The 21,377-nt window shown below is 48.2% G+C and overlaps 7 protein-coding genes across 10 annotated transcripts; 5 read left to right on the top strand and 2 right to left on the bottom strand.

The window, feature by feature from the left end:
* Positions 1 to 131: 131 nt before the first annotated feature.
* LOC117150628 (chromodomain-helicase-DNA-binding protein 1) lies at positions 132 to 8,270 on the top strand. Its single transcript, XM_033317601.1, has 7 exons — positions 132 to 341; positions 1,705 to 2,211; positions 2,267 to 2,376; positions 2,440 to 2,613; positions 2,676 to 7,217; positions 7,279 to 7,383; positions 7,475 to 8,270. Exons 1-7 carry the CDS (start codon positions 333 to 335, stop codon positions 7,674 to 7,676), a joined length of 5,649 nt encoding a protein of 1,882 aa, XP_033173492.1. The 5' UTR covers positions 132 to 332; the 3' UTR covers positions 7,677 to 8,270.
* A 247-nt stretch (positions 8,271 to 8,517) lies between these two features.
* LOC117136408 (EEF1A lysine methyltransferase 2) lies at positions 8,518 to 9,276 on the top strand. The gene has a single exon (XM_033297312.1). It carries the CDS (start codon positions 8,600 to 8,602, stop codon positions 9,257 to 9,259), a length of 660 nt encoding a protein of 219 aa, XP_033153203.1. The 5' UTR covers positions 8,518 to 8,599; the 3' UTR covers positions 9,260 to 9,276.
* Positions 9,277 to 9,372: 96 nt separating this feature from the next.
* LOC117136399 lies at positions 9,373 to 10,663 on the bottom strand. The gene is made up of 3 exons (XM_033297298.1): positions 10,647 to 10,663; positions 10,269 to 10,575; positions 9,373 to 10,212 (listed from the first exon to the last, which is right to left on the bottom strand). The coding sequence occupies exons 2-3, from the start codon at positions 10,555 to 10,557 to the stop codon at positions 9,440 to 9,442; spliced, it is 1,062 nt and encodes a 353-aa protein (XP_033153189.1). The 5' UTR covers positions 10,558 to 10,575; positions 10,647 to 10,663; the 3' UTR covers positions 9,373 to 9,439.
* Positions 10,664 to 10,732: 69 nt separating this feature from the next.
* Positions 10,733 to 12,731, top strand: LOC117136371. Of its 3 annotated transcripts, none has more exons than XM_033297275.1 (3): positions 10,734 to 10,965; positions 11,230 to 12,636; positions 12,700 to 12,731. In XM_033297275.1, exon 2 carries the CDS (start codon positions 11,275 to 11,277, stop codon positions 12,607 to 12,609), a length of 1,335 nt encoding a protein of 444 aa, XP_033153166.1. In that variant the 5' UTR covers positions 10,734 to 10,965; positions 11,230 to 11,274; the 3' UTR covers positions 12,610 to 12,636; positions 12,700 to 12,731. The 3 variants fall into 3 exon arrangements, with proteins under 3 accessions (XP_033153149.1, XP_033153166.1, XP_033153158.1); XM_033297267.1 differs by having other exon boundaries at positions 11,128 to 12,636; XM_033297258.1 differs by having other exon boundaries at positions 10,733 to 12,636.
* A 143-nt stretch (positions 12,732 to 12,874) lies between these two features.
* Positions 12,875 to 14,874, bottom strand: LOC117136390 (tubulin gamma-1 chain). Its single transcript, XM_033297286.1, has 3 exons — positions 14,662 to 14,874; positions 14,401 to 14,603; positions 12,875 to 14,340 (listed from the first exon to the last, which is right to left on the bottom strand). Exons 1-3 carry the CDS (start codon positions 14,708 to 14,710, stop codon positions 13,165 to 13,167), a joined length of 1,428 nt encoding a protein of 475 aa, XP_033153177.1. The 5' UTR covers positions 14,711 to 14,874; the 3' UTR covers positions 12,875 to 13,164.
* A 425-nt stretch (positions 14,875 to 15,299) lies between these two features.
* On the top strand, positions 15,300 to 17,800 carry LOC117147684 (recombination repair protein 1). Of its 2 annotated transcripts, XM_033314676.1 has the most exons (5): positions 15,302 to 16,500; positions 16,562 to 16,639; positions 16,697 to 16,765; positions 16,847 to 17,037; positions 17,097 to 17,800. In XM_033314676.1, exons 1-5 carry the CDS (start codon positions 15,477 to 15,479, stop codon positions 17,754 to 17,756), a joined length of 2,022 nt encoding a protein of 673 aa, XP_033170567.1. In that variant the 5' UTR covers positions 15,302 to 15,476; the 3' UTR covers positions 17,757 to 17,800. The 2 variants fall into 2 exon arrangements, with proteins under 2 accessions (XP_033170559.1, XP_033170567.1); XM_033314668.1 differs by having other exon boundaries at positions 15,300 to 16,500; positions 16,697 to 17,037.
* A 288-nt stretch (positions 17,801 to 18,088) lies between these two features.
* LOC117139340 (thymidylate synthase) lies at positions 18,089 to 19,304 on the top strand. The gene has a single exon (XM_033301590.1). It carries the CDS (start codon positions 18,160 to 18,162, stop codon positions 19,123 to 19,125), a length of 966 nt encoding a protein of 321 aa, XP_033157481.1. The 5' UTR covers positions 18,089 to 18,159; the 3' UTR covers positions 19,126 to 19,304.
* The last annotated feature ends 2,073 nt before the right edge of the window (positions 19,305 to 21,377 follow it).

The following is a 21,377-nucleotide window of genomic DNA, read 5'->3' as shown; positions in this document are numbered from 1 at the left end:
ATTCTAGATTCTATTTATTCTATTTTATATGTTTATGTTGTACATGTTTTTTTTTATTATTATGCAAGCGATATATTCCGCATCATCACTGTCGCGCGGTGTGCCATCTCTACTGCAGCACGCACGGTCCCACTAATTCAAGATGGTGGAAAGATTTCTGCTGCGTCGCATGAGTAAAACGTGAAAAACGATCATTTTGTTTCGAAAAAGTGCATTTCAAAACAAGTGGGAAGTGGGAAAAACATAAACATTCACCAGCGACCGCATGCAAGTGAGCTCCCTGTATTTAATGAGCGCTACAAGGCAACTGTGTGTGCTACCACGACAATATAATGAGCCAGGTGAGTAGGCCTTGAAAAAGCTGTGGATGTCAAACATCGGTGTGTGTGGAAAAATCGCAAAAACTATGAATTTCTTCTATCATTCGAAACCAGACAAGTCACAACAGTTTGATCCAGGCTGTCGTGTGAGTAAATACCAAATCAAATGCTACACACTAAGCAAACGCTCAGTTTTGTGGGCGTGGCTGCTCAGCACCGAAGTCTGTAGAAGTCCCCTCGTCGCGAGACACCTACACTTTGATGACTGGCTGTGCGGCTGCTGGCGGAGCATTTGGATAAAAGGATGGATTTCTCCACTATCCCGAGTGTGTTCAATCCTTCCGACAGTGCCTGACAGTTCCCAAGGCTTCAACGTGGCAGCCAATGTGGATTTTGTGGAAATCCATTGGGTACCCATTTTCGCAAATTCTACTCAAATTCAAGAATTTCTGTTTGTTTTCATTAATAGCGGCTGTTAAAATCCTTCAATTTCCATGGATTTCCTTCCTTTTTCGATCAAATTGAAAATTTTCACCGATTACGTAATCAGAAATGGCTAGGTGCAAAGTTTCCTCTCTTGTACTTCTGACCAAATTCCAGGGATTTTCGAGCCCGCCAAAAGGCTCCAAGCAATAATTTTCCTTAATTCCTCCTCTTTTCGACAGTTACGATGATTAAAAATAGTTTTTCCCGATTTGCCATTCCTATATCCACAGTTTTGTGCTTTTTTCAGGGACAGATTCCGCCCAGAACCTCGAATTCCCGCTTGTTTCTAAGGATATCCGGGTTTCTAATCACCAGGAAGAATTGTCGCGTGATAACCGCGTTTTGTTCAAAGTAGTCATGTGATTCTGTCGTGTGCTTCCTGGAACAACAAAACGTAATACATTTTGTCTTACCCTTTTGGCCAAAAACTGCCATAAACTAATTTCTGGAGAGGATTAGTCCTGTGTAAGCCATAAGAGTGCGTTTTTATGAAAGTTTCTTCACGCCGTTTCGTTTTATAATCTGTTCAGCACGGCCCAAGAGCCAAGTTTTCGAAGTTATACGTGGTTTTTCAGGATTTTGTGAACTCTAAAGTGCGACCTCATTCTGGACAGGATTGAGCCATCTTCTTGTTTTAAAATGTCACTTTAAGTCGTTCCCTATAGTCCAGTGATTGTGTAACCCATTCCTTACATCTAAGGAATTGAATAAGTGGAATATTAAACATGTTATGCCAATTTAGATGCACTCTGACCTAATACTCACAATTTCTGGCCAGGATTGGCTGGTCCAGAGCCGGTCTGTTACTTCAACCTTTTCGTATCCGACTGTTTATCCTTAACCAAGATTGATTGATCTTCAACCTAGATTGATTTTGAAATTATTTTCATCTGACCAGGCACTCAATGAATCGGCGAATAGTATTGGCTCAGACGAACAAGATGACACTCGGGAAGAGGCCAATGGCACCGACCATAGTGGCAGTGGCAGCGGTAGTGGCTCCTCTGGCTCAGACTCAGATTCAGACAGCTCCTCGGGCAACTCTAGCGATGGACGTAGTTCCCCAGAACCCGAGGACAAATCGTTATCGGTGGCAGGGTTTCCACCGACAGCCGCTGCTGCCCAGGCGGACAGCAAGACGAACGGGTTCACTGATGACCAGGAGGACAGCTCCAGCGACGGGTCCAGTGGCAGTGATTCCGATTCAGACGCCGAGGGCCTATCAGATCAAAGGAACCAGAGCATCAACAATGCCACAAGCAGCAGTTTGCCTAAGCCGGAGCAGAATGAGGAGGAGGACAATGAGACTGAGGCTGGTCAGCAGCAGCCAGCCAGCGATGCCTCTGCCGATGAATCAAGTGATAGTTCTGCCAATGTCTCACCCACATCCTCCAGCAGCAGCAGTGTAAGTTTGGGCCGGCGATTTCTTCTTAAAAAGTTCCTAACCATTCCCCACGCAGGAGGAGGAAGAGGAGGACTATAGACCCAAGCGGACGCGCCAGGCGCGCAAGCCACCGACTGCTGCTGAGAAGTCCAAAAAAGCTCCAGCACCCAAGAACAAGAAGAAAACGTGAGATTCCCAGCATCTTCTTACCAAATTATTTTCTTCAAAGCATTCGTTTCATTTTGCCAGCTGGGATTCGGACGAAAGCGATGAAAGCGAGGACAGTGATGACGAGGTGTCCACCGCCCAAAAGCGAAAACCGGCAACAACTACCTCTCGCAGCAAACTCACACAGCAACAGCAGCGGCGCAGGGTGAAGCCCTTTAGTTCTGAGGACAGTGATGATGACGACGCTAGCAAACGGTAAAGATCCCAGTCCTTTGCTTTTTGCCTTTCCCTGACCCATGTTCATGTTTTCTAAAAAGCTGCGCTACTCGTCGCAAGGGTGCTGCCGTTAGCTACAAGGAGGCCTCGGAGGACGAAGCCACCGACTCCGAGGATCTGCTGGAGTTTGAGTACGATGAAAGCCAGGCAGCCACCACTGCCGCTGCGGCTGAGGAGGAAGAAAAGTGCGAAACCATAGAGCGTATCCTGGCGCAGCGTGCTGGGAAGAGGGGATGCACGGGCAATCAGACAACGATCTATGCAATTGAGGAAAACGGCTTCGATCCACATGCTGGATTTGATGAAAAGCAAAGTTCAGACGCGGAGACCGAGACCCAGTTCCTGATAAAGTGGAAGGGCTGGTCGTACATCCACAACACCTGGGAATCTGAAGCTACCCTGCGTGATATGAAGGCCAAGGGCATGAAGAAGCTGGATAACTTCATTAAAAAGGAGCAGGAACAGGCCTGCTGGCGCCGATACGCTGGCCCCGAGGACATCGACTACTTCGAGTGTCAGCTGGAACTGCAGCACGAGCTGCTAAAGTCGTACAACAACGTGGACCGCATCATTGCCAAGGGCTCTAAGCCAGACGACGGCACCGAGGAGTATCTGTGTAAATGGCAGTCGCTCCCGTACGCCGAGTCCACATGGGAGGATGCCGCCCTGGTGCTTCGCAAGTGGCAACGCTGCGCAGAGCAATTCAACGACCGCGAGTCCTCCAAATGCACTCCCTCCCGCCACTGCAGAGTGATCAAGTATCGCCCCAAGTTCTCTCGAATAAAGAATCAGCCGGAATTTCTGTCGGCGGGCCTAACTCTAAGGGATTACCAAATGGACGGCCTGAACTGGCTGCTGCACTCATGGTGCAAGGAGAACTCGGTGATCCTGGCCGACGAGATGGGCCTCGGCAAGACCATCCAAACTATTTGCTTCCTGTACTCGCTGTTCAAGATCCATCACCTGTACGGCCCGTTCCTGTGCGTGGTGCCACTTAGCACAATGACGGCCTGGCAGCGGGAGTTCGACCTGTGGGCACCGGACATGAATGTAGTCACGTACCTCGGAGACATTAAATCCCGCGAGCTCATTCAACAGTACGAATGGCAGTTTGAGGGCTCCAAGCGGCTTAAATTTAATTGCATTCTCACAACGTACGAGATTGTGCTCAAGGATAAGCAATTTCTGGGCACGCTTCAGTGGGCTGCGCTCCTGGTGGACGAGGCGCATCGTCTTAAGAACGACGACTCACTGCTCTACAAGTCGCTGAAGGAGTTCGACACTAACCATCGACTGCTCATAACAGGTACCCCGCTGCAGAACTCGCTAAAGGAGCTCTGGGCTTTGCTGCACTTCATCATGCCGGATAAGTTTGACACGTGGGAAAATTTTGAGGTGCAGCATGGCAATGCGGAGGACAAGGGCTACACTCGGTTGCATCAGCAGCTGGAGCCGTATATTCTGCGGAGAGTGAAGAAGGATGTGGAGAAATCGCTGCCGGCTAAAGTGGAGCAGATCCTGCGAGTCGAGATGACTTCGCTGCAGAAACAGTACTACAAGTGGATCCTCACTAAAAACTTTGACGCACTGCGCAAGGGAAAGCGCGGCAGTACGTCCACTTTCCTCAACATAGTCATCGAGCTGAAGAAGTGCTGCAACCATGCGGCTCTCATCCGACCCTCCGAGTTTGAGCTTATGGGTCTGCAGCAGGATGAGGCATTGCAAACTCTTCTTAAGGGATCCGGAAAGCTTGTACTGCTCGATAAGCTACTCTGCCGACTGAAGGAGACGGGCCACCGCGTGCTGATTTTTTCCCAAATGGTGCGCATGCTGGACGTGCTGGCTGACTATCTGCAGAAGCGTCACTTCTCTTTCCAGCGCCTCGACGGCAGCATAAAGGGAGAGATGAGGCGCCAGGCTCTGGATCACTTCAATGCGGAGGGCAGCCAGGACTTTTGCTTCCTGTTGTCGACAAGGGCTGGTGGATTGGGTATTAATTTGGCCACAGCCGATACGGTGATTATCTTTGACTCCGACTGGAACCCTCAAAACGATTTACAGGCGCAGGCGAGAGCGCATCGAATTGGCCAGAAAAACCAGGTTAACATTTATCGCCTGGTCACTGCCCGGTCGGTGGAGGAACAGATCGTGGAGAGGGCCAAACAGAAAATGGTACTGGACCACCTGGTCATTCAGCGGATGGACACTACAGGACGCACTGTTCTGGATAAGAGCGGCAACGGACACTCGTCTAACTCGAATCCGTTCAACAAGGACGATCTTTCTGCTATCTTGAAGTTTGGTGCAGAGGAGCTGTTCAAGGACGAACAGGAGCATGACGACGACTTGGTTTGTGACATTGATGATATCCTGCGCAGGGCGGAGACCCGCAACGAAGACCCGGAAATGCCAGCAGACGACTTATTGTCCGCCTTCAAAGTGGCCAGCATAGCTGCTTTCGAAGAGGAGCCGAGCGATTCAGTTAGCAAACCGGACCAAAACGCCGCCGGAGAGGAGGATGACAGTAAGGACTGGGACGACATCATTCCGGAGGGCTTCCGTAAAGCAATCGACGATCAGGAGCGAGCCAAGGAGATGGAAGATCTCTACTTGCCACCCCGGAGGAAAACTGCCGCTAACCAAAACGAAGGGAAGCGCGGAGCCGGCAAGGGGGGCAAGGGAAAACAGCAGGCAGACGACTCCGGTGGCGATTCGGACTACGAGCTGGGCTCCGACGGCAGTGGTGACGATGGACGACCTCGTAAGCGCGGGCGGCCTACCATGAAGGAGAAGATCACCGGATTCACGGATGCGGAGTTGCGTCGCTTCATTCGTAGTTACAAAAAGTTTCCCGCTCCTCTCCACCGCATGGAGGCCATCGCATGTGATGCTGAGCTGCAGGAAAAGCCACTGGCGGAACTGAAGCGCCTCGGAGAGATGCTGCATGACCGCTGCGTTCAGTTTCTGCACGAGCACAAGGAGGAAGAGAGTAAGACTGCGGCGACGGATGAGACGCCGGGCGCCAAGCAGCGCCGCGCACGCGCCACCTTCTCCGTGAAGCTGGGTGGCGTCTCCTTTAATGCCAAAAAGCTGCTGGCCTGCGAACAGGAGCTTCAGCCGCTCAATGAGATCATGCCCAGCATGCCCGAAGAGCGCCAGCAATGGAGCTTCAATATCAAGACACGCGCCCCGGTCTTCGATGTAGAATGGGGCATCGAGGAGGACACGAAGCTACTGTGCGGCATTTACCAGTACGGCATTGGATCCTGGGAGCAGATGAAGCTAGATCCCACGCTCAAACTGACCGACAAGATTTTGCTTAACGACACGCGCAAGCCGCAGGCCAAACAGCTGCAGACGCGTGCCGAGTACCTGCTCAAGATCATCAAGAAGAACGTGGAACTGACCAAGGGAGGACAACGCCGACAACGGCGCCCCAGAGCATCGCGAGCCAACGATGCCAAGGCGGCAAGCCAGTCTGCTAGTTCGACCACCGATGGTAAGCCGCACGATGGCGAGGACGCTGGTGGCGATGCACGAACCGCCGCCGAAAGCAGTAACAGTCAAGTAGATCCATCTACCGCGTCGCCGCACAATGCTCCAGCTGCGGAACAGCACGGTGACCCTGCGAAGAAAGCCAAAAAATCCAAGGCTCGCTCGAAGAAAACCAGCGCCTCGGACAACAACGGCAACAAGCCGATGCACTTTACGGCGAACAATGAACCAAGGGCTTTGGAGGTGCTGGGCGACCTAGATCCCAGCATATTTAACGAGTGCAAGGAAAAGATGCGGCCGGTGAAGAAGGCCTTAAAGGCGCTGGACCAGCCGGATGTCAGTCTTTCCGACCAGGATCAGCTGCAGCACACGAGGGATTGCCTGCTTCAAATTGGCAAGCAGATCGATGTTTGCCTCAATCCCTACGCCGAGACAGAGAAAAAGGAATGGCGCAGTAACCTTTGGTACTTTGTGTCCAAGTTCACTGAGCTGGATGCCAAGCGCCTCTTCAAGATTTACAAACACGCACTAAAGCAAAAAGCGGGCGGCGATGGCGAGGCGAAGGGAAAAGACAAGGACTCTTCAGGAAGTCCGGCCAAGTCTAAACGCAACGGCGTGACTACCGAAGAAAAGGAAAAGGAGCGCGACAGGAGTGGGGGCAAAAAGAAGAAAAAGGACAAGGACAAGGAACGCAGTGGACAGTCGCGGTATCCGGAAACGGGTACACCCACCTCCGGTCGTTACGCAGACTCTCCCCTAAAGCGTAAGCGGGATGAGAACGACGCTGATGCTAGCAGTGGACTAGCTGGTGCCCCCGGCGCAGGCATCGGCGACCACCTCAAGTCCATGTCCTTTAAGCGGCTGAACATGGACCGCCACGAGGACCGTAAGAAGCACCATCGCGGTGCCGACTACTACGGTGGCAGTGGCCCACCCATGGGAAGTGGTAGCTACGAAGGCGGCAGCAATTCCCGGCGCCAGGGCCCCACCTCCCCATCCACACCCCGTAAAGGACGGGGCGGCTACGATCCACCGCCCGCGCCATCCGGCTACACGCCGGAAATGGAGCGGTGGAATTCCCGCGAAAGGTAATGATCGAAGTGGCCTTCGTTCCTTCAAGTGGATTTCTAATATGCTTTACTTTTGCAGATACAGCCAGGATTACAAACGGGATCGCTACGATGGATATGCGCGCAGTGGAGGAGGTCCAGGCAGCTATCATCGCGAACGCGACCGTCGTCCCGACAAGCGCAGGTAGTTAGTTAATCACCCAAGCATACACCCTTCTCCTAAATTTGTTATATATTGTGCATCATTTGATTCATTTGGTGATCCTTCATTTCAGATATCCATCTGGCTTGCCACCGCATCCTTACTCAAGCCACTACCTGCCGCCCAATTACTATGGATTGCCGAATGGAGGCGTTCCAGTCCTGCCGCCACCGTCGTCCGGCTACCGCAGTGACCCACGCGGATATCCGGTCATGCCGCGCGACTATCCTGCCGACTACAGACGCAGCGACTACGAGCGGCGCACACAGACCTGAGGGGTCGGCTCTGGGGGCCGACTGTCGATTGTACATAAAACACTTAGACTTAAGCGCGGCTGGCGGGCCATCGTCCTGGCCAGCCACTCGACACAGTAAAACCAACCTGCATACAGTACGTTAAGCGTAGCTCCATACACCTGTACAAGTAATACCTAGCAGCTAACTATACTTCTATAAATAACTATACATCCGATCGCACAGAGGGCCGGCATTGCATCATCCAGGGTTTAGTGGCAATACCTGCAACCTAATCTTAGACTTTCTGTGTATAAATCCGTAGCGTAGGCTTTAACTCGTCGTTCATCATTTTTATACTGGCCAACAGCACGGAATGTGCGTCTGTAAGGTTTATTAGGTGGCCCACGGTGCGAACCAGTCGTTCAAAAGCTTTTAAAACAACAACAAATTCTCACTATATTTAAACACTATCATATGATTGTAAACACGAAAGCAATGGGTCCCTTGAAGATTCGTATTAAGGTTATTAAAGCAAGCAGCAGACTAATCATTTGTTTAATGTCTCCATTGCATTCGAACTTTTATAAGACGTTTAAAAATAAAGGAATCAGTGAATGATCCAGAGAATTGTAATCTAGTTAAAATTAATTATATATAAATATTTAAATTACGTTGTAGTGTCTGAGAAATCTATTATATATATATATCAATAAATTATAAAATATATAAATTGAACCCGACGTGTTTATCTGTACATAATTCTAAAAAGCATCCTTAATATTTAAATTGTTTACAAAATAAAATTCCCCAAATTCCTAATTTCCCCGTTCCATTTTCAAAACCCACATTATGGCGCTATCTTGACCCGACGCACATGCATCTTCAGCTCAGCTGTTTCGAAAACATTGGATTCCGCATTTGATTTGATTGCTGTGAAACAACTACAAAATAACCACGAAATAATGGATAGCGAGCTGAACGGATCGGAACTGGGCACCAAGGAGTTCTGGGAGTCCAGCTACAACCGGGAGATACGGAACTACAAGAGCCACGGCGACGTGGGCGAGATCTGGTTTGACGAAAGTGCCCAATGGCGGACGATCGACTGGTTGCTTAATGAGCAGAAGATCGATAAGGAGGCAAGTCGAGTGCTGGACCTGGGCTGCGGCAATGGCATGTTCCTGGTGGGCTTGGCAAATGAGGGCTTCACCGGAGACCTGACCGGCGTGGACTACTCTCCCAAAGCCGTCGAGCTGGCGCAAAACATTGCGCAGGACAACAAGCTGAGCATCACATACAAGGTGGCGGACTTGACCCAGCCGCAGGACGAGCTGGGCCACTTTGACGTGGTGCACGACAAGGGAACCTACGATGCAGTCAGCCTCTGTCCGGACAATGCCAAGGAGAAGCGTGCTCTCTACCTGGACACGGTGGAGAAGTTGCTGCGAACTGCTGATAGCCTGTTTGTAATCACGTCGTGCAATTGGACCGAGGACGAGCTGGTGGAGAGCTTTGCCGAGAAGTTTGTCAAGTACTATACCATTCCCACGCCAACCTTTAAGTTTGGCGGCAAGGTGGGCAATGTGGTAACCTCAATCGTTTTCAAAAGGAAAAAAGAATAAACATGTTGTACCTCAAAGTGAAAAACTTTTTTCTACGAGACTGGGCACTTTTATACAAATATACTTATTATAAAAACTTTTTTAATTACAAATTTAAAATCAATTTTTAAAATCCTACATTATAAAAAATATAATAATCCATTACATTTTAAAATGAAGATCATGCTGGAATAGAATTGGTTAGATTGCGCTCTTTTTTCGACAAACAGGAGAGCCAAGTGGCACCACTTCCTGGAATGGAATGGCCTGCTCCTCGGCGAAGGCCAGGAAATCAATGCCGTAATGCTGTATCAGTTTTGTGGTCATGGCTACATCAGCCTCTGCCTGGTGGGCACTAATTGCTGGTATCTTAAACTTTCTGGTGTACAGACTTCCCAAATTATAAACTCCGCGGGGCGGATAGCGTTTGTTCTCGGCGCACTTGCATCCACTGAACAGCTGGCGTCGCGAACTGAACCCTTCGCGTTCCCGCTTGGGAGGGGTCTGCTCCTCCAAGTCATCCTCATCGCCGTCGCGTAATATCGCACGCTTGGCGAACGCCTCTTTAGGCTTTAAAATTGGACGGTTGGGAGTGGTTTCGTTTCTGGTTCGCCAATCGATGTTCTCGACCGCTTCTGGCTCCTTGAGGCAAGTTTCAGTATCCTGTTTGGGTTCTAGTTCCGGAATGACGAGAATTTCCTGCACATCGTTGGGGACTTTGAACTGACTGGTTTCTTTTTGTTGTGTGTCGTCAATCTCCATGAAGGCGCGCAGTGAGTCTACACAAGTCAGGGATTGGGGAAGCTCTATGTTCAGTTTCTCAAATGCCTGCCTCAGAATGGGAAAATCGAAGCCCCAACCATTGTGAGCCACCAGACAAACCGGACTCGGCAAGTGCTTTAGGAAGCTGACGATGAGTTGCGCGGCGTCCGTATCCAGCTGGGACTCCCGCTCCAGCAAGTAGTTGCTCAGACCTATTGGGTGATGAAATCATTACGTGAATGATTCACGGGTGCATTTTGTAGCTAACCTGTTATTCTCTCCGCTTCCGGGTCCACTACCATGGACGGCTGGAAGAGCAGATTCAATTTGTGAAGCACCCGCGGTGCCGCTGGCAGCTCCTGCTGCTCATCCTGGTTCTGCTCCTCCTTTTTCTTCGTTAGGAGCGCGGCTTCGAAGGCGTAAATGCACAACTCCGTAATGCTCACTCGGTTGTTCCTGTAGGCAGGCAAGTTGGTGGTTTCTAGGTCCAGAACGGCAAATGTGGAAATCTTTGGCTGCTCCTCAGCCTGCTCCGCAACTGCATCGTTCGGAGCCATTTAGAGCGCAACTGGTGGCTAAAAGTGCATGCATTTTCCGTTTTATTTAAAAAGTTTGAGGACCAACACGAAGATCTCAGTTCACTTACCAACACTACTGTCGCCTTGGCAACATAGAGATGGCATAGTGAACTATCGTGAAAAACTTATTAACTCAGTGTGTGCACTAACAAAATTTATAATTTAAAAAAAAAACGAGTGGAGAATATACCAGATAATTGCCCAATCTAGTCAACTATAATAAATGATTAGCAAGGAGGCGTGCTGGCAACACTAAAATTAAATTTGACCCTAGGCTTCCGTGTCACGCAAAGCAGGCCAGGATTTGCTGTCTCTAGTCCAGCGGATGAAGTACATCTAATTCCTCACTTTTGCAGCGAACGCCGACAAGTGCAGTTAAGATTTTGTGTGAGTATCATAACTAATTAGAACTATTAGGAAATGGCGGCCACCTACCGCCAGGAACGGGAATGGCTCAATGCCCGCGCTCCCATGAATGGCAATGGTTCCGCCAACTATGGCATCTATCGCGGCTATGACGGCTTTTCCGGTCAATTCGGCCAATCACAGATCCCGAATCAGACCCAAATGGGTCACACTTTGAACGGCTCTGCCTCCTGGTCGTTCCCCTCCATGTCCTCTGACTACCATCAATCCCCTGCTGCCCCGCAGGCAAACTCTAACTGGATCCGCGAAAGAGTCAACTGGAACAACGAAATGCGTCGCGACGCCCCGTATCAAGCTGAGCCAGGCAACACCATGAATCGCTCGTGGCCCGGGAACGGCGGCCCTTCCAACGGGAGCCATTGGCCCACTTCGAACTCATCCATGCAGGTGCCAGCGGGTGAAAGGGGCCTGCCGGACCATATTCGCAGGGAGCTAACGCTCCTTGGCGCCACCAAGCGGAGGAGTTTCTTTCGCTATCTGGACACGGGCATCAGCATTGAAAGGGCCCTCATTAAGGCCTCGGAAAAACGCACCAGTCCTGCACGTTCTGAGTGGTACGACAAGTCAGTTTCGGCTGACCGTGGACGCAGGCGTCCGGAACATACGATTTCGGAGGATCGCGTACGCAAGCGTGCGAATGATGATAACGCGTCGGGCGGTAGAGCCTGTGAGGAACCTAAGAAACAGAGGGTCCCAGGGCCGTTATGGACCTTCAATCAGAATAGTATTACCATGGCAGTAATGGCGGAAAATTATCCGGATTGCGAGCTGACCAATCAGCAATTGCAAGAGATCGAAGCCGGCCTTGTGGAGGAGCTGAAAAAGGGTTGGAAGTCCAGCATTAACTTTTGGGGCATCGAATTCCTTACTGGAATGATCCAAGTTGTCTGCATGGACAAGAACTCCCGCGAGTGGCTGGAGCATGCGATATCCAAGCTCACGGCGTTACCGGGAACTAAACTAATTTGTTGTCCGGAGGATGAGGTTCCCGCCACCAAGGGCATTACTGTGAACTTACCACGTTCAGATGATGAGCCCGATAAGGTCACTTTTCAACTCTTAAAAGACCAGAATAGCGACCTTCTGTCGAAGACTTGGGAATTCGGCCGTATTAGCCAGACCAAGGATAGAAAGGTGATAGTAATCAGCTGTGGTATTAAGTCTTACAACCTGCTGCAGAAGAAGGGCTTTTGCCTTAGCTACCGTTTTCACCAGTTCACTTGCCGCGAGATAAGTGGCAAAGAGGCCCTCAAGGCGGTTCGCAGTAACCACCTGGAGGCAAACAAGTCCACCGCCGAGTCATCTGAAATTGACCTAACCGAAGAGGACGGCGAAGAGTTCATTTCTCATCTTGATCTGACCGTTGTGGACGAAGTGAGGGGAGATGACGATGATGAAAATGAGATGACTGAAGATCATGATGAGGTAGAAGAGGTAGCTGAAAAGCAACACGATGATGTGGAATTCATTGTAGAGGAGCCAGGTGAAGAGGTCAATGATGAAGAGGTCACTTCTGAAGCGGAGGGCGAGGAATGTGAAGAGCCTCATCAGGAGGAAGAAAATGGCAACCCTGGCGTGGTTGAGGATGAAACATGCTCCTTGTAAGCAAGCCGATGGGCAACGGGATTCATGGTAACGAAAAACTTCCTTAGTTTATAAAATGTGCTTTATATTTCAAACTATCTTTTCTTCTAGAGATGACTTAGGCGCATCAATACAATAGGAAATAAATAAAACACCCTAAACATATTTGACATAAGGACAGCGGCAGCGGAACAAGGAACATCCAGACTTTACACGGCGGACAGCAGTAGTATTGTGCAGTTCATAAATCCTCACGCTTCATATTATAAAATACACCAAAGAAATATGTAATGTGCTTCTCAATAAACACTCACTACCACATTTTAAAACTCTTTATTATATAATGTGTCATATATTGAACATTTGATAGGGAATTCTCATGTGTAATTGTGCAACAAGGGAAATACGATCGTTAAATATCGTAAAAGACGAAACAGCGTTTAATACATGCGAGTCTTACCAACAATCGTCTTTTTACTAATTAAGGATTTCGAATCCCATCGTCATTGGAGAATATTACATATTAAAATACATTGGTGAAGATGCATGGCACGCGATACTTCTGGCACAAGCGAACTAGGAACCGGCGCTGGTCTTAGATCGACTATCCTCCGACTTGGAGTCAGCTTGCCCATTACCCCGCTTCACTGAAAACTGCATGTAATCCTCACGGGTGGCTGCCTCATACTCTTGTACCAGGCAGTCAACAGTTTCGCGAGATTCGTCCAGCTCATTGAGGTCGTCCTTGAAGATGTCCTCGCGTCGAAACTGGTCAAGAAAGGCGCCGCGCTTGCGAAGCTTGTCATACTGATTGAGAGCCCGCTCGAACAGTGAGCAGATGCTGGTGTGGTTGGCCAGCATCAGTCCGGACACTCGATGGTTGCTCTGCACGTAGGGCGATGAGCGGGAAAGGGCCACCTGGATAGAGGTGGGGCCCCAGGGAATGAACTGGGCCATCTTGCGGTCGCGGATGCGCTGCAGCGACTTGTGCACTTGAGTGGGATCCACCTCGCCCTGGATAATGTTTAGAATGGAGATGTAGCAGTGATGATTTGACTTGTCCGGACCTGTGGACACCATCATGTTCTTGGGCTGCAACAGACGCCGCATTACATCTAGAACAGTAGTCTTTCGCACATTAACCTGCTGCTGGGTATTTATATCCGAATCGCTAGTCAGCGGCGTGTAGCCAGTCATGAGAAAATGCAGCTGTGGTGTCGGGATTAAAGGAGCCGTCAGCCCAATGAGATTGTTGTTCATGTAGGATGGATACCTCAGCGTAGTGGTGCTGACGCTCATTATGGTGGAGACCAGGTTGTTGATCTGCGAAAAGCTGGGATTCTGAATGTGCAAGCGATCGCAGGCAATACGATTAAGAGCAGTGTTGTCCAGGACAACCACACTGTCCGCAGCGGTGGTCAAACGTTTTAGAGTGAGCATGGAGTTGTATGGCTGCACCACTACATCACTGATCTCGTCCTGATTGGGAAACACACTGAATGTTTGGATAAGTTTCTTGGGATAGCGGTCCGCCAGGCGCTCCATGATGAAGGACCCCATTCCCGAGCCTGTCCCGCCAGCAATCGAGTGGCAAAGTATAAAGCCCTCCAGCGAATCGCTCCCATCGGCCTCACGGTCGATGATGTCGAATACCTCTTCTTGCAGCTTTTCGCCCTGGCTATAGCCGGAGGCCCAGTTGTTGCCCGCGCCACCTCCGTGCTTGGATAGGTACACATTTTCCGGATTGTAGAGCTATGGGAATTAATAGTATGTTTGGCACAAAGAATTAAAAGTTTATTAGCGAGGACTCACCTTGGAGTAGACCGAACCCATTATGGTATTGATCACCCTCGGCTCCAAGTCAAGGAGCACCGCGCGGGGTATGTAGTGGTCGTCGTCCGCCTGGTAGAAGAACACATCCTTGCGGTCCAAGCCATCATTGGCAAAGTCCTCCAGCACGCCGCTAGGGGAGATGCCATGCTCCAGGCACAATCTTTTCCAGAACTCAAATCCAACTGCGTTTAAACGATTATAGCAATGCAAATGGTATTCGTCCTGATTTCAGAAACATACTTTGATTTCCGCACTGCCCAAGCTGCAGAGTAATTATTTCACTTGGCATTGTGGTGCGTTGTTTCCGGCCAGAGTCGTCAAGTAAAATTTCTCGTTTAAGGTCAAATTACTGGAAATTGAATATAACACAACTAAATAATCGTCGAATTATAACACAATTTTTAAAAAATCCCACAGCGGGACGTACAACACAATTGGACAATTTTGTGAAAGCCCAGTGTTGGTAAAACCGCAGCGTTTACTGGCGTACTTCATTGAAAGGTGGCGCAGTGTGCCCTTGTTATAAAATATATATGATTACTTCAATTATTGTGAATTATAGATTAAAAAATTAAAGAAATAAAAGTAAGCAATACATTTTTCTATTTTATATTTTGGAAAGGCGAAGTATGCTTGCAAATCTAAGACTATGAGTTCGAAATATTGAAACATGTCATGAATATCATCCAACATTAAAATATTAAGCTTAATTTGAATATACTTTGTCTATAAGAAAGTTTTTCAATTAGGTTACTGAGCTCCACCCATTTTGTACTACCAATGAAGTCGAACTTTTTGTACTACTAGTGACGTCACAAGGTGCAATAATTGCTACACTAGGGACGGCACACAAATAGTGTTGTAAGCGGACCACAGTCAAGCCGACCGGCTTGCAAAAATCGCGTTGCCCGCGCAGTTTTCTTTTTGTTGATATCGGGTGCTGAAGCAAGCGGCATTGGCTGTGCAAAATAAGCAAAAGAAATAACTGGAAAGGCTGTGGAAGTAAATACAAGTAATTTTTGAAAACCTATCAGTCCGAACAGCAGAAGTCCATAATGCCGCGTGTCAAGGCCGTGAAAAAACAAGCAGAGGCGTTGGCATCTGAACCCACTGACCCCACTCCAAATGCCAATGGGAATGGAGTCGACGAAAACGCAGACTCTGCCGCCGAGGAACTCAAGGTGCCGGCAAAAGGAAAGCCGCGCGCGAGAAAAGCCACCAAGACAGCTGCATCTGCGGAAAAGTCCGAGGAAGTCGAGCCGCAAAAGGCGCCCACCGCAGCCGCACGTGGCAAGAAGAAGCAGCCGAAGGATACAGACGAAAACGGCCAGATGGAGGTGGTGGCCAAGCCGAAGGGACGCGCCAAAAAGGCAACAGCAGAAGCAGAAGCGGAACCCAAAGTCGATCCACCAGCTGGAAAGGCATCCAAGGCGCGAGCCAAAAAGGAGCCCATTCCTGATCCTGACGAAGTGGCGTCTTCACCGCCTAAGGGACGCGCTAAGGCTGAGAAACCAACGAATGCCCAGGCCAAAGGACGGAAGCGAAAGGAGGTGCCGACAGAAGGAAATGGAGTGGCCGAAGAAGCAGCAGAGCCGCCGAAACAACGGGCCAGAAAGGAAGCAGTACCAACGTTCAAGGACCAAGCTGAACCTGGGACAATTAGCAAGGAGAAGGTACAGAAAGCTGAGACAGCTGCCAAGCGGGCACGCGGTACCAAGCGTTTGGCTGACTCTGAGATCGCAGCTGCTCTCGATGAGCCGGAAGTGGATGAGGTGCCGCCAAAGGCTGTTAGCAAGCGAACCAAGAAGGGAAAGACGGTTGAGCCATCGCCAGAGACTGTAGGAGATTTTCAAGCAGTACAAGAAGAAGTGGAATCGCCTCCAAAAACTGTAGCTGCACCCAAGAAACGCGCTAAGAAAACAACCAATGGTGAGTCTGCGGTAGAACTTGAGCCAAAGCCCGAGGCAAAGCCCACTAAGCAGCGCGCTAAGAAGGAAGCCAAGGAGCCAGCACCCGTGAAGAAGCAGAAGAAATCCGCTGATAAGGAAAACGGTGTAGTTGAAGAAGAAGCCAAGCCAGGTGGGAAACTGTCAAATCAATGTTAATATTGAAACCATGATTAGCTAACTTTAATCCGCAGCTAAAGGACGGAAAAAGGCTCCAGTTAAGGCAGAGGATGTCGAAGATATTGAGGAGGCAGCAGAGGAAAGTAAACCAGGTGGGCACATTGTCAACAATTAATATCAGTGCCGTGCTAATCATATTCTATTTGCAGCTCGAGGCCGAAAAAAGGCGGCAGCGAAGGCTGAAGATCCCGATGTCGATGAGGAGAGTGGATCGAAAAGTATGTTAGCGGAGCAATCCGGCTGCGGTGGAGCTGCCGTATTAAAAAGCTTGCAAACCATGCTCAACTTTTGTTTTCCAGCCACCAAGAAAGCCAAGAAGGCCGAGATCAAGACTACTGTAACATTGGATAAAGACGCTTTTGCCTTGCCAGCAGACAAAGAATTCAACTTGAAAATCTGCAGCTGGAACGTGGCCGGTCTGAGGGCCTGGTTGAAAAAGGATGGTCTGCAGTTGATTGACCTCGAGGAACCAGACATTTTCTGCCTGCAGGTTAGCTATAGTAGCTACCCACACAAAATTGAAAAACACTAATTTCATATAATTTAAAGGAAACCAAGTGTGCAAACGATCAGCTGCCAGAGGAGGTGACCCGACTGCCGGGATATCATCCCTATTGGCTGTGCATGCCAGGAGGCTATGCCGGCGTCGCTATTTACAGCAAGATAATGCCCATACATGTGGAATACGGCATTGGCAATGAGGAGTTCGACGATGTCGGGCGCATGATTACGGCTGAGTACGAAAAGTTTTACTTGATCAATGTGTACGTGCCGAATTCAGGCAGAAAGCTGGTTAACTTGGATCCCCGCATGCGCTGGGAAAAGCTCTTCCAGGCGTACGTGCAGAAACTGGACGCTCTTAAGCCGGTGGTCATCTGCGGCGACATGAACGTTTCCCATATGCCAATTGATCTGGAAAACCCGAAGAACAACACCAAGAATGCCGGCTTCACCCAGGAGGAGCGTGACAAAATGACAGAGCTGCTGGGCCTCGGCTTTGTGGACACGTTCAGGCATTTGTATCCCGATCGCAAGGGCGCATACACCTTCTGGACATACATGGCCAATGCGCGAGCACGCAACGTTGGATGGCGTCTGGACTATTGCCTCGTCTCGGAGAGATTCGTGCCCAAGGTGGTGGAGCACGAGATACGCAGCCAATGCCTTGGAAGCGACCACTGCCCGATCACAATATTCTTCAATATATAAGATGTACACTTCGTTTGTGTTTAAATGTACTTCTGGATTCGTCATTATTACTTTGTTTCCTCTCCATATTTGGTTTTTATTGTATTTGCTTATCCATCGCTGTATAAATTTACGTCCCTATCTAATCATTTGAAATTGCCATTACTCTGTTACATTCTGTTGTAGACCCACCATCAAATTTCGTATTTTTTTAATAAAGTGAGCTACATGCGAACTTTTTTTGCTCAAATTATTGGCCAAAATCGTTGGATTCAAAATTTGAAAATCGCTAGTGGTGACATAACCGGTTGACGTCGATAAATGTAATCGCTTGCCTATCGGCTCGAACCGAAGCAATAACTAATTCCCGCCAATTTTCGAGTATTACTCGATTTATTTTGGGGAAAACATACATTTTTGCGAAATGGTTTCAACACCAGAGAAAGATCGGTCCGACCAAAAGAGCATTGCGTTGCCGGCCGACAATGGGGAGTCACCAAGTAAACAGCAGGCGCCTGTCAATCGGGATGAGATGAACTACTTGGATCTTCTGAGACACATCATCGCAAATGGAGAGCAGCGGATGGACCGCACGGAGGTGGGCACTCTGTCCGTGTTCGGCAGTCAGATGCGCTTCGACATGCGGAACTCCTTTCCCCTGCTGACCACGAAGCGTGTCTTCTTCCGCGCGGTGGCCGAGGAGCTGCTGTGGTTCGTGGCGGGCAAGACGGACGCCAAACTGCTGCAGGCGAAGAATGTGCACATCTGGGATGGGAACAGCTCCAGAGAATTCCTGGACAAGATGGGGTTCACGGGCCGAGCCGTTGGCGATCTGGGCCCGGTATACGGCTTCCAGTGGAGGCATTTCGGGGCGCAGTACGGCACCTGCGACGATGACTACAGCGGCAAGGGAATCGACCAGCTGCGCCAGGTGATCGACACCATCAGGAATAACCCCTCAGACCGACGCATCATCATGTCGGCTTGGAATCCGCTGGACATCCCAAAGATGGCCCTGCCGCCGTGCCACTGCTTGGCGCAGTTTTACGTCTCCGAGCAGCGCGGTGAGCTGTCGTGCCAGCTGTACCAGAGAAGCGCCGACATGGGCCTGGGTGTACCCTTCAACATCGCCTCCTACGCCCTGCTCACCCACATGATTGCCCATGTGACGGGTCTGAAGCCGGGCGACTTTGTTCACACCATGGGCGATACACACGTCTACCTCAACCACGTAGAGCCGCTGAAGGAGCAACTGGAGCGCACACCGCGACCCTTTCCCAAGCTGATCATTAAACGTCAGGTGCAGGACATCGAGGACTTCCGCTTCGAGGACTTTGAGATAGTCGACTACAATCCACATCCAAAGATCAAAATGGAGATGGCCGTGTAGGCGTCCGTGGGCAAGCAGAATCTTCACAAATATCTTACTTTCGGTAAAGGAATACTAAATTAAACGAAAATTGTTAACCATATATGTATACAATAAATATTATAGTCTTCACGAAAACAGTTTTTAAACACATCATTTCATAGCTTTATTTGAATAAATTTTTGCTTTCATTCATCGTGTGTAGTGTGTGTTTGTTGTTTGTAAATTCTCAGAGTAATCCATAATGAAGTATAATTGATTCTTAATAAATCTTGCACAGAGTATACCGTAAATATGCTATATAAATTTGCTTGACATTTTCCGCACTTAATATTGTGATTTTGTTTTGTTTCGGTTTCTTGGTTTTTGTCTTTTAAGTAATATAATGCGAATTTGAAGAAAAACGTTAAGGTTTCGCGTCCATATGAGAGAACACGACAATAATTCAATATACAATTTATGCACTTTAATTAAATTGGAATAATTGTTTTCGGTTTTGTTCGGTGATGATTAAAGGTAAATACATATTAGCTACTACAATACGATACTGTCCACCAATATTTCGACTATGTTTTATAACGACGAGAAAAAAGGTTGCATAGTTCTTCATACATATGTAATATGTGGCATAAATGTATTATGCAAGCTAACCGATAGACAAATATAAATAAGTTTGAATTATTATAATCTGTTATGTGGAATTCATATGTTCATTAACTTATGTTGAGCTTGAAAGAGCGAATGCCACTAGAGTTTCTGAGTTTCAGATTCAGTTAAGATTCAATATTTTTGTTTCCGTTTTGGCTAAAGTGATTCTTCATCCGTTGCCTTTTGACTTGCGTTTAACAATAGTGCTTAAAATTAGTACCTTTGACTAAGTTCGTTTCGACTAAGATTTGGTTTTAATTAATTTATAATATATCTTAAGTGTTTCCATTTCTTGCTTGAACATTTAAACATATACATATAAAGAGCGTATTTCCGTCCGCAACTTACTGATGACTTGCACTACAAAATGTTATTCGATTCCTTGCAATATGATCGATAGCCGGTTCTTCTTAGAGGAAGCTACCGTCGAAACAAAGATCTGGGCCGGGATAGATAGTTTGTCCGCACAGTTCAAAATCAGGCGAAAATGAGTGGGGGCAGGCGATTTCCTGCCCCGATAATTCAACCGATCTGGTGGCGCCAGTTCTTTGTATGTGCGTAGCTACGCCTAAAAGCCATCAATTACACATCTCAGATAGATCGCAACTGCTAGACTTCCGTTTTCGTTTCGTTTGCACACGAGTGGCTCGTGGTACATCTGGGTTTCCTTGCTATCCAACATTCATTTAAGTGAGACTAGTGGGTAAGGATAAGAGTGTGTCTGTGTGGGGTGTGTGTGTGATCTGTGTGAGAGAAACAGACATTTCAAGCCGAGTGTAAACGATGCAGCGGTTGCAGGGTTGCACGTTTGCATCGCTGCATCGCTTACAAGCCGCCTAAAGAGGGCGCTCTGCAGACGTTTCCGTTTCCGGTGGCGTCCGCAGGCATTTGCACAACCATATTGGCTTCAGAACGCGAAGGTGCATCGAGAAACGATTTTGCACGGTTAAATCGATCGCCATTTATACATACGTCTTTGGTTTTTGCTTTTGTTTTGTTTCGTTTCGATTCGTTTCTTTTGTTTTGGTGTAAAAGTATAAAAGTGTGCCGTAATTAAGCCATTCACTTGGTAGTTAAAATTTGTGGTAACTTGTCGATTTTTGTGTCTTCGATTTCGTTCCGTTGCTTGAGATCCCTCCTCAATACTCTTCCTTTGTTTTCAAGATATGCTCTTTGTTTTCGTCTTCTTTAAATGTTAACATTATTGCGATTTCCATGTAAAAATTATAAATTTGCTGGTTTCATAGTTTTCTCGATTCGTCGTTAGTCTTTTCTGCATTTAGTTAAACATTCTCTTCTGGTATTTGTTATTATTTACGTATGTTTCTCCCCTCTTGACGTGCCATTCCCTTTCCACGATTTCGTTTTGTTTTGTATATTATTGTGCGGTGTTTTTGTTCGTTACCCAGTAAGTATTTAATATGTATATATAATTTAATATTTTGTATATAGTACTCATGTATATATTTAAATTTTTAAAATACTTTCTTGGTTTTCCTCCATTTGTATTTATCATTTATAAAACATTTCATCTTAAAAAATGTATATAATCGATTGCTTTTTGTTGTTGTTCATGTTTTTCATTCACTTAACCGCGTATGCCTGGATATCATGTCGAAGCATGT

The sequence above is a fragment of the Drosophila mauritiana genome, chromosome 2L, assembly GCF_004382145.1.
Source record: "Drosophila mauritiana strain mau12 chromosome 2L, ASM438214v1, whole genome shotgun sequence".
NCBI lineage: Eukaryota > Metazoa > Arthropoda > Insecta > Diptera > Drosophilidae > Drosophila > Drosophila mauritiana.
The sequence above is the reverse complement of the archived record's forward strand: the minus strand, read 5'-3'. Positions and strand labels throughout refer to the sequence as shown.

Bases quoted from the DNA above. Each gene is read 5' to 3' on its own strand.
- LOC117150628 (XM_033317601.1), top strand. The intron at 2,212-2,266 runs GTAAGTTTGGGC...TTCCCCACGCAG, and splicing joins CATCCTCCAGCAGCAGCAGT to GAGGAGGAAGAGGAGGACTA. The intron at 2,377-2,439 runs GTGAGATTCCCA...TCATTTTGCCAG, and splicing joins CCCAAGAACAAGAAGAAAAC to CTGGGATTCGGACGAAAGCG.
- LOC117136408 (XM_033297312.1), top strand. From the start codon at position 8,600: ATGGATAGCGAGCTGAACGGATCGGAACTGGGCACCAAGGAGTTCTGG.
- LOC117136399 (XM_033297298.1), bottom strand. From the start codon at position 10,557: ATGGCTCCGAACGATGCAGTTGCGGAGCAGGCTGAGGAGCAGCCAAAG. The intron at 10,213-10,268 runs GTTAGCTACAAA...ATCACCCAATAG, and splicing joins GGAAGCGGAGAGAATAACAG to GTCTGAGCAACTACTTGCTG.
- LOC117136371 (XM_033297258.1), top strand. From the start codon at position 10,999: ATGGCGGCCACCTACCGCCAGGAACGGGAATGGCTCAATGCCCGCGCT.
- LOC117136390 (XM_033297286.1), bottom strand. From the start codon at position 14,710: ATGCCAAGTGAAATAATTACTCTGCAGCTTGGGCAGTGCGGAAATCAA. The intron at 14,604-14,661 runs GTATGTTTCTGA...GTTTAAACGCAG, and splicing joins TGGGCAGTGCGGAAATCAAA to TTGGATTTGAGTTCTGGAAA. The intron at 14,341-14,400 runs GTGAGTCCTCGC...TAATTCCCATAG, and splicing joins TGGGTTCGGTCTACTCCAAG to CTCTACAATCCGGAAAATGT.
- LOC117147684 (XM_033314668.1), top strand. From the start codon at position 15,477: ATGCCGCGTGTCAAGGCCGTGAAAAAACAAGCAGAGGCGTTGGCATCT. The intron at 16,501-16,561 runs GTGGGAAACTGT...TTTAATCCGCAG, and splicing joins TGAAGAAGAAGCCAAGCCAG to CTAAAGGACGGAAAAAGGCT. The intron at 17,038-17,096 runs GTTAGCTATAGT...TATAATTTAAAG, and splicing joins CAGACATTTTCTGCCTGCAG to GAAACCAAGTGTGCAAACGA.
- LOC117139340 (XM_033301590.1), top strand. From the start codon at position 18,160: ATGGTTTCAACACCAGAGAAAGATCGGTCCGACCAAAAGAGCATTGCG.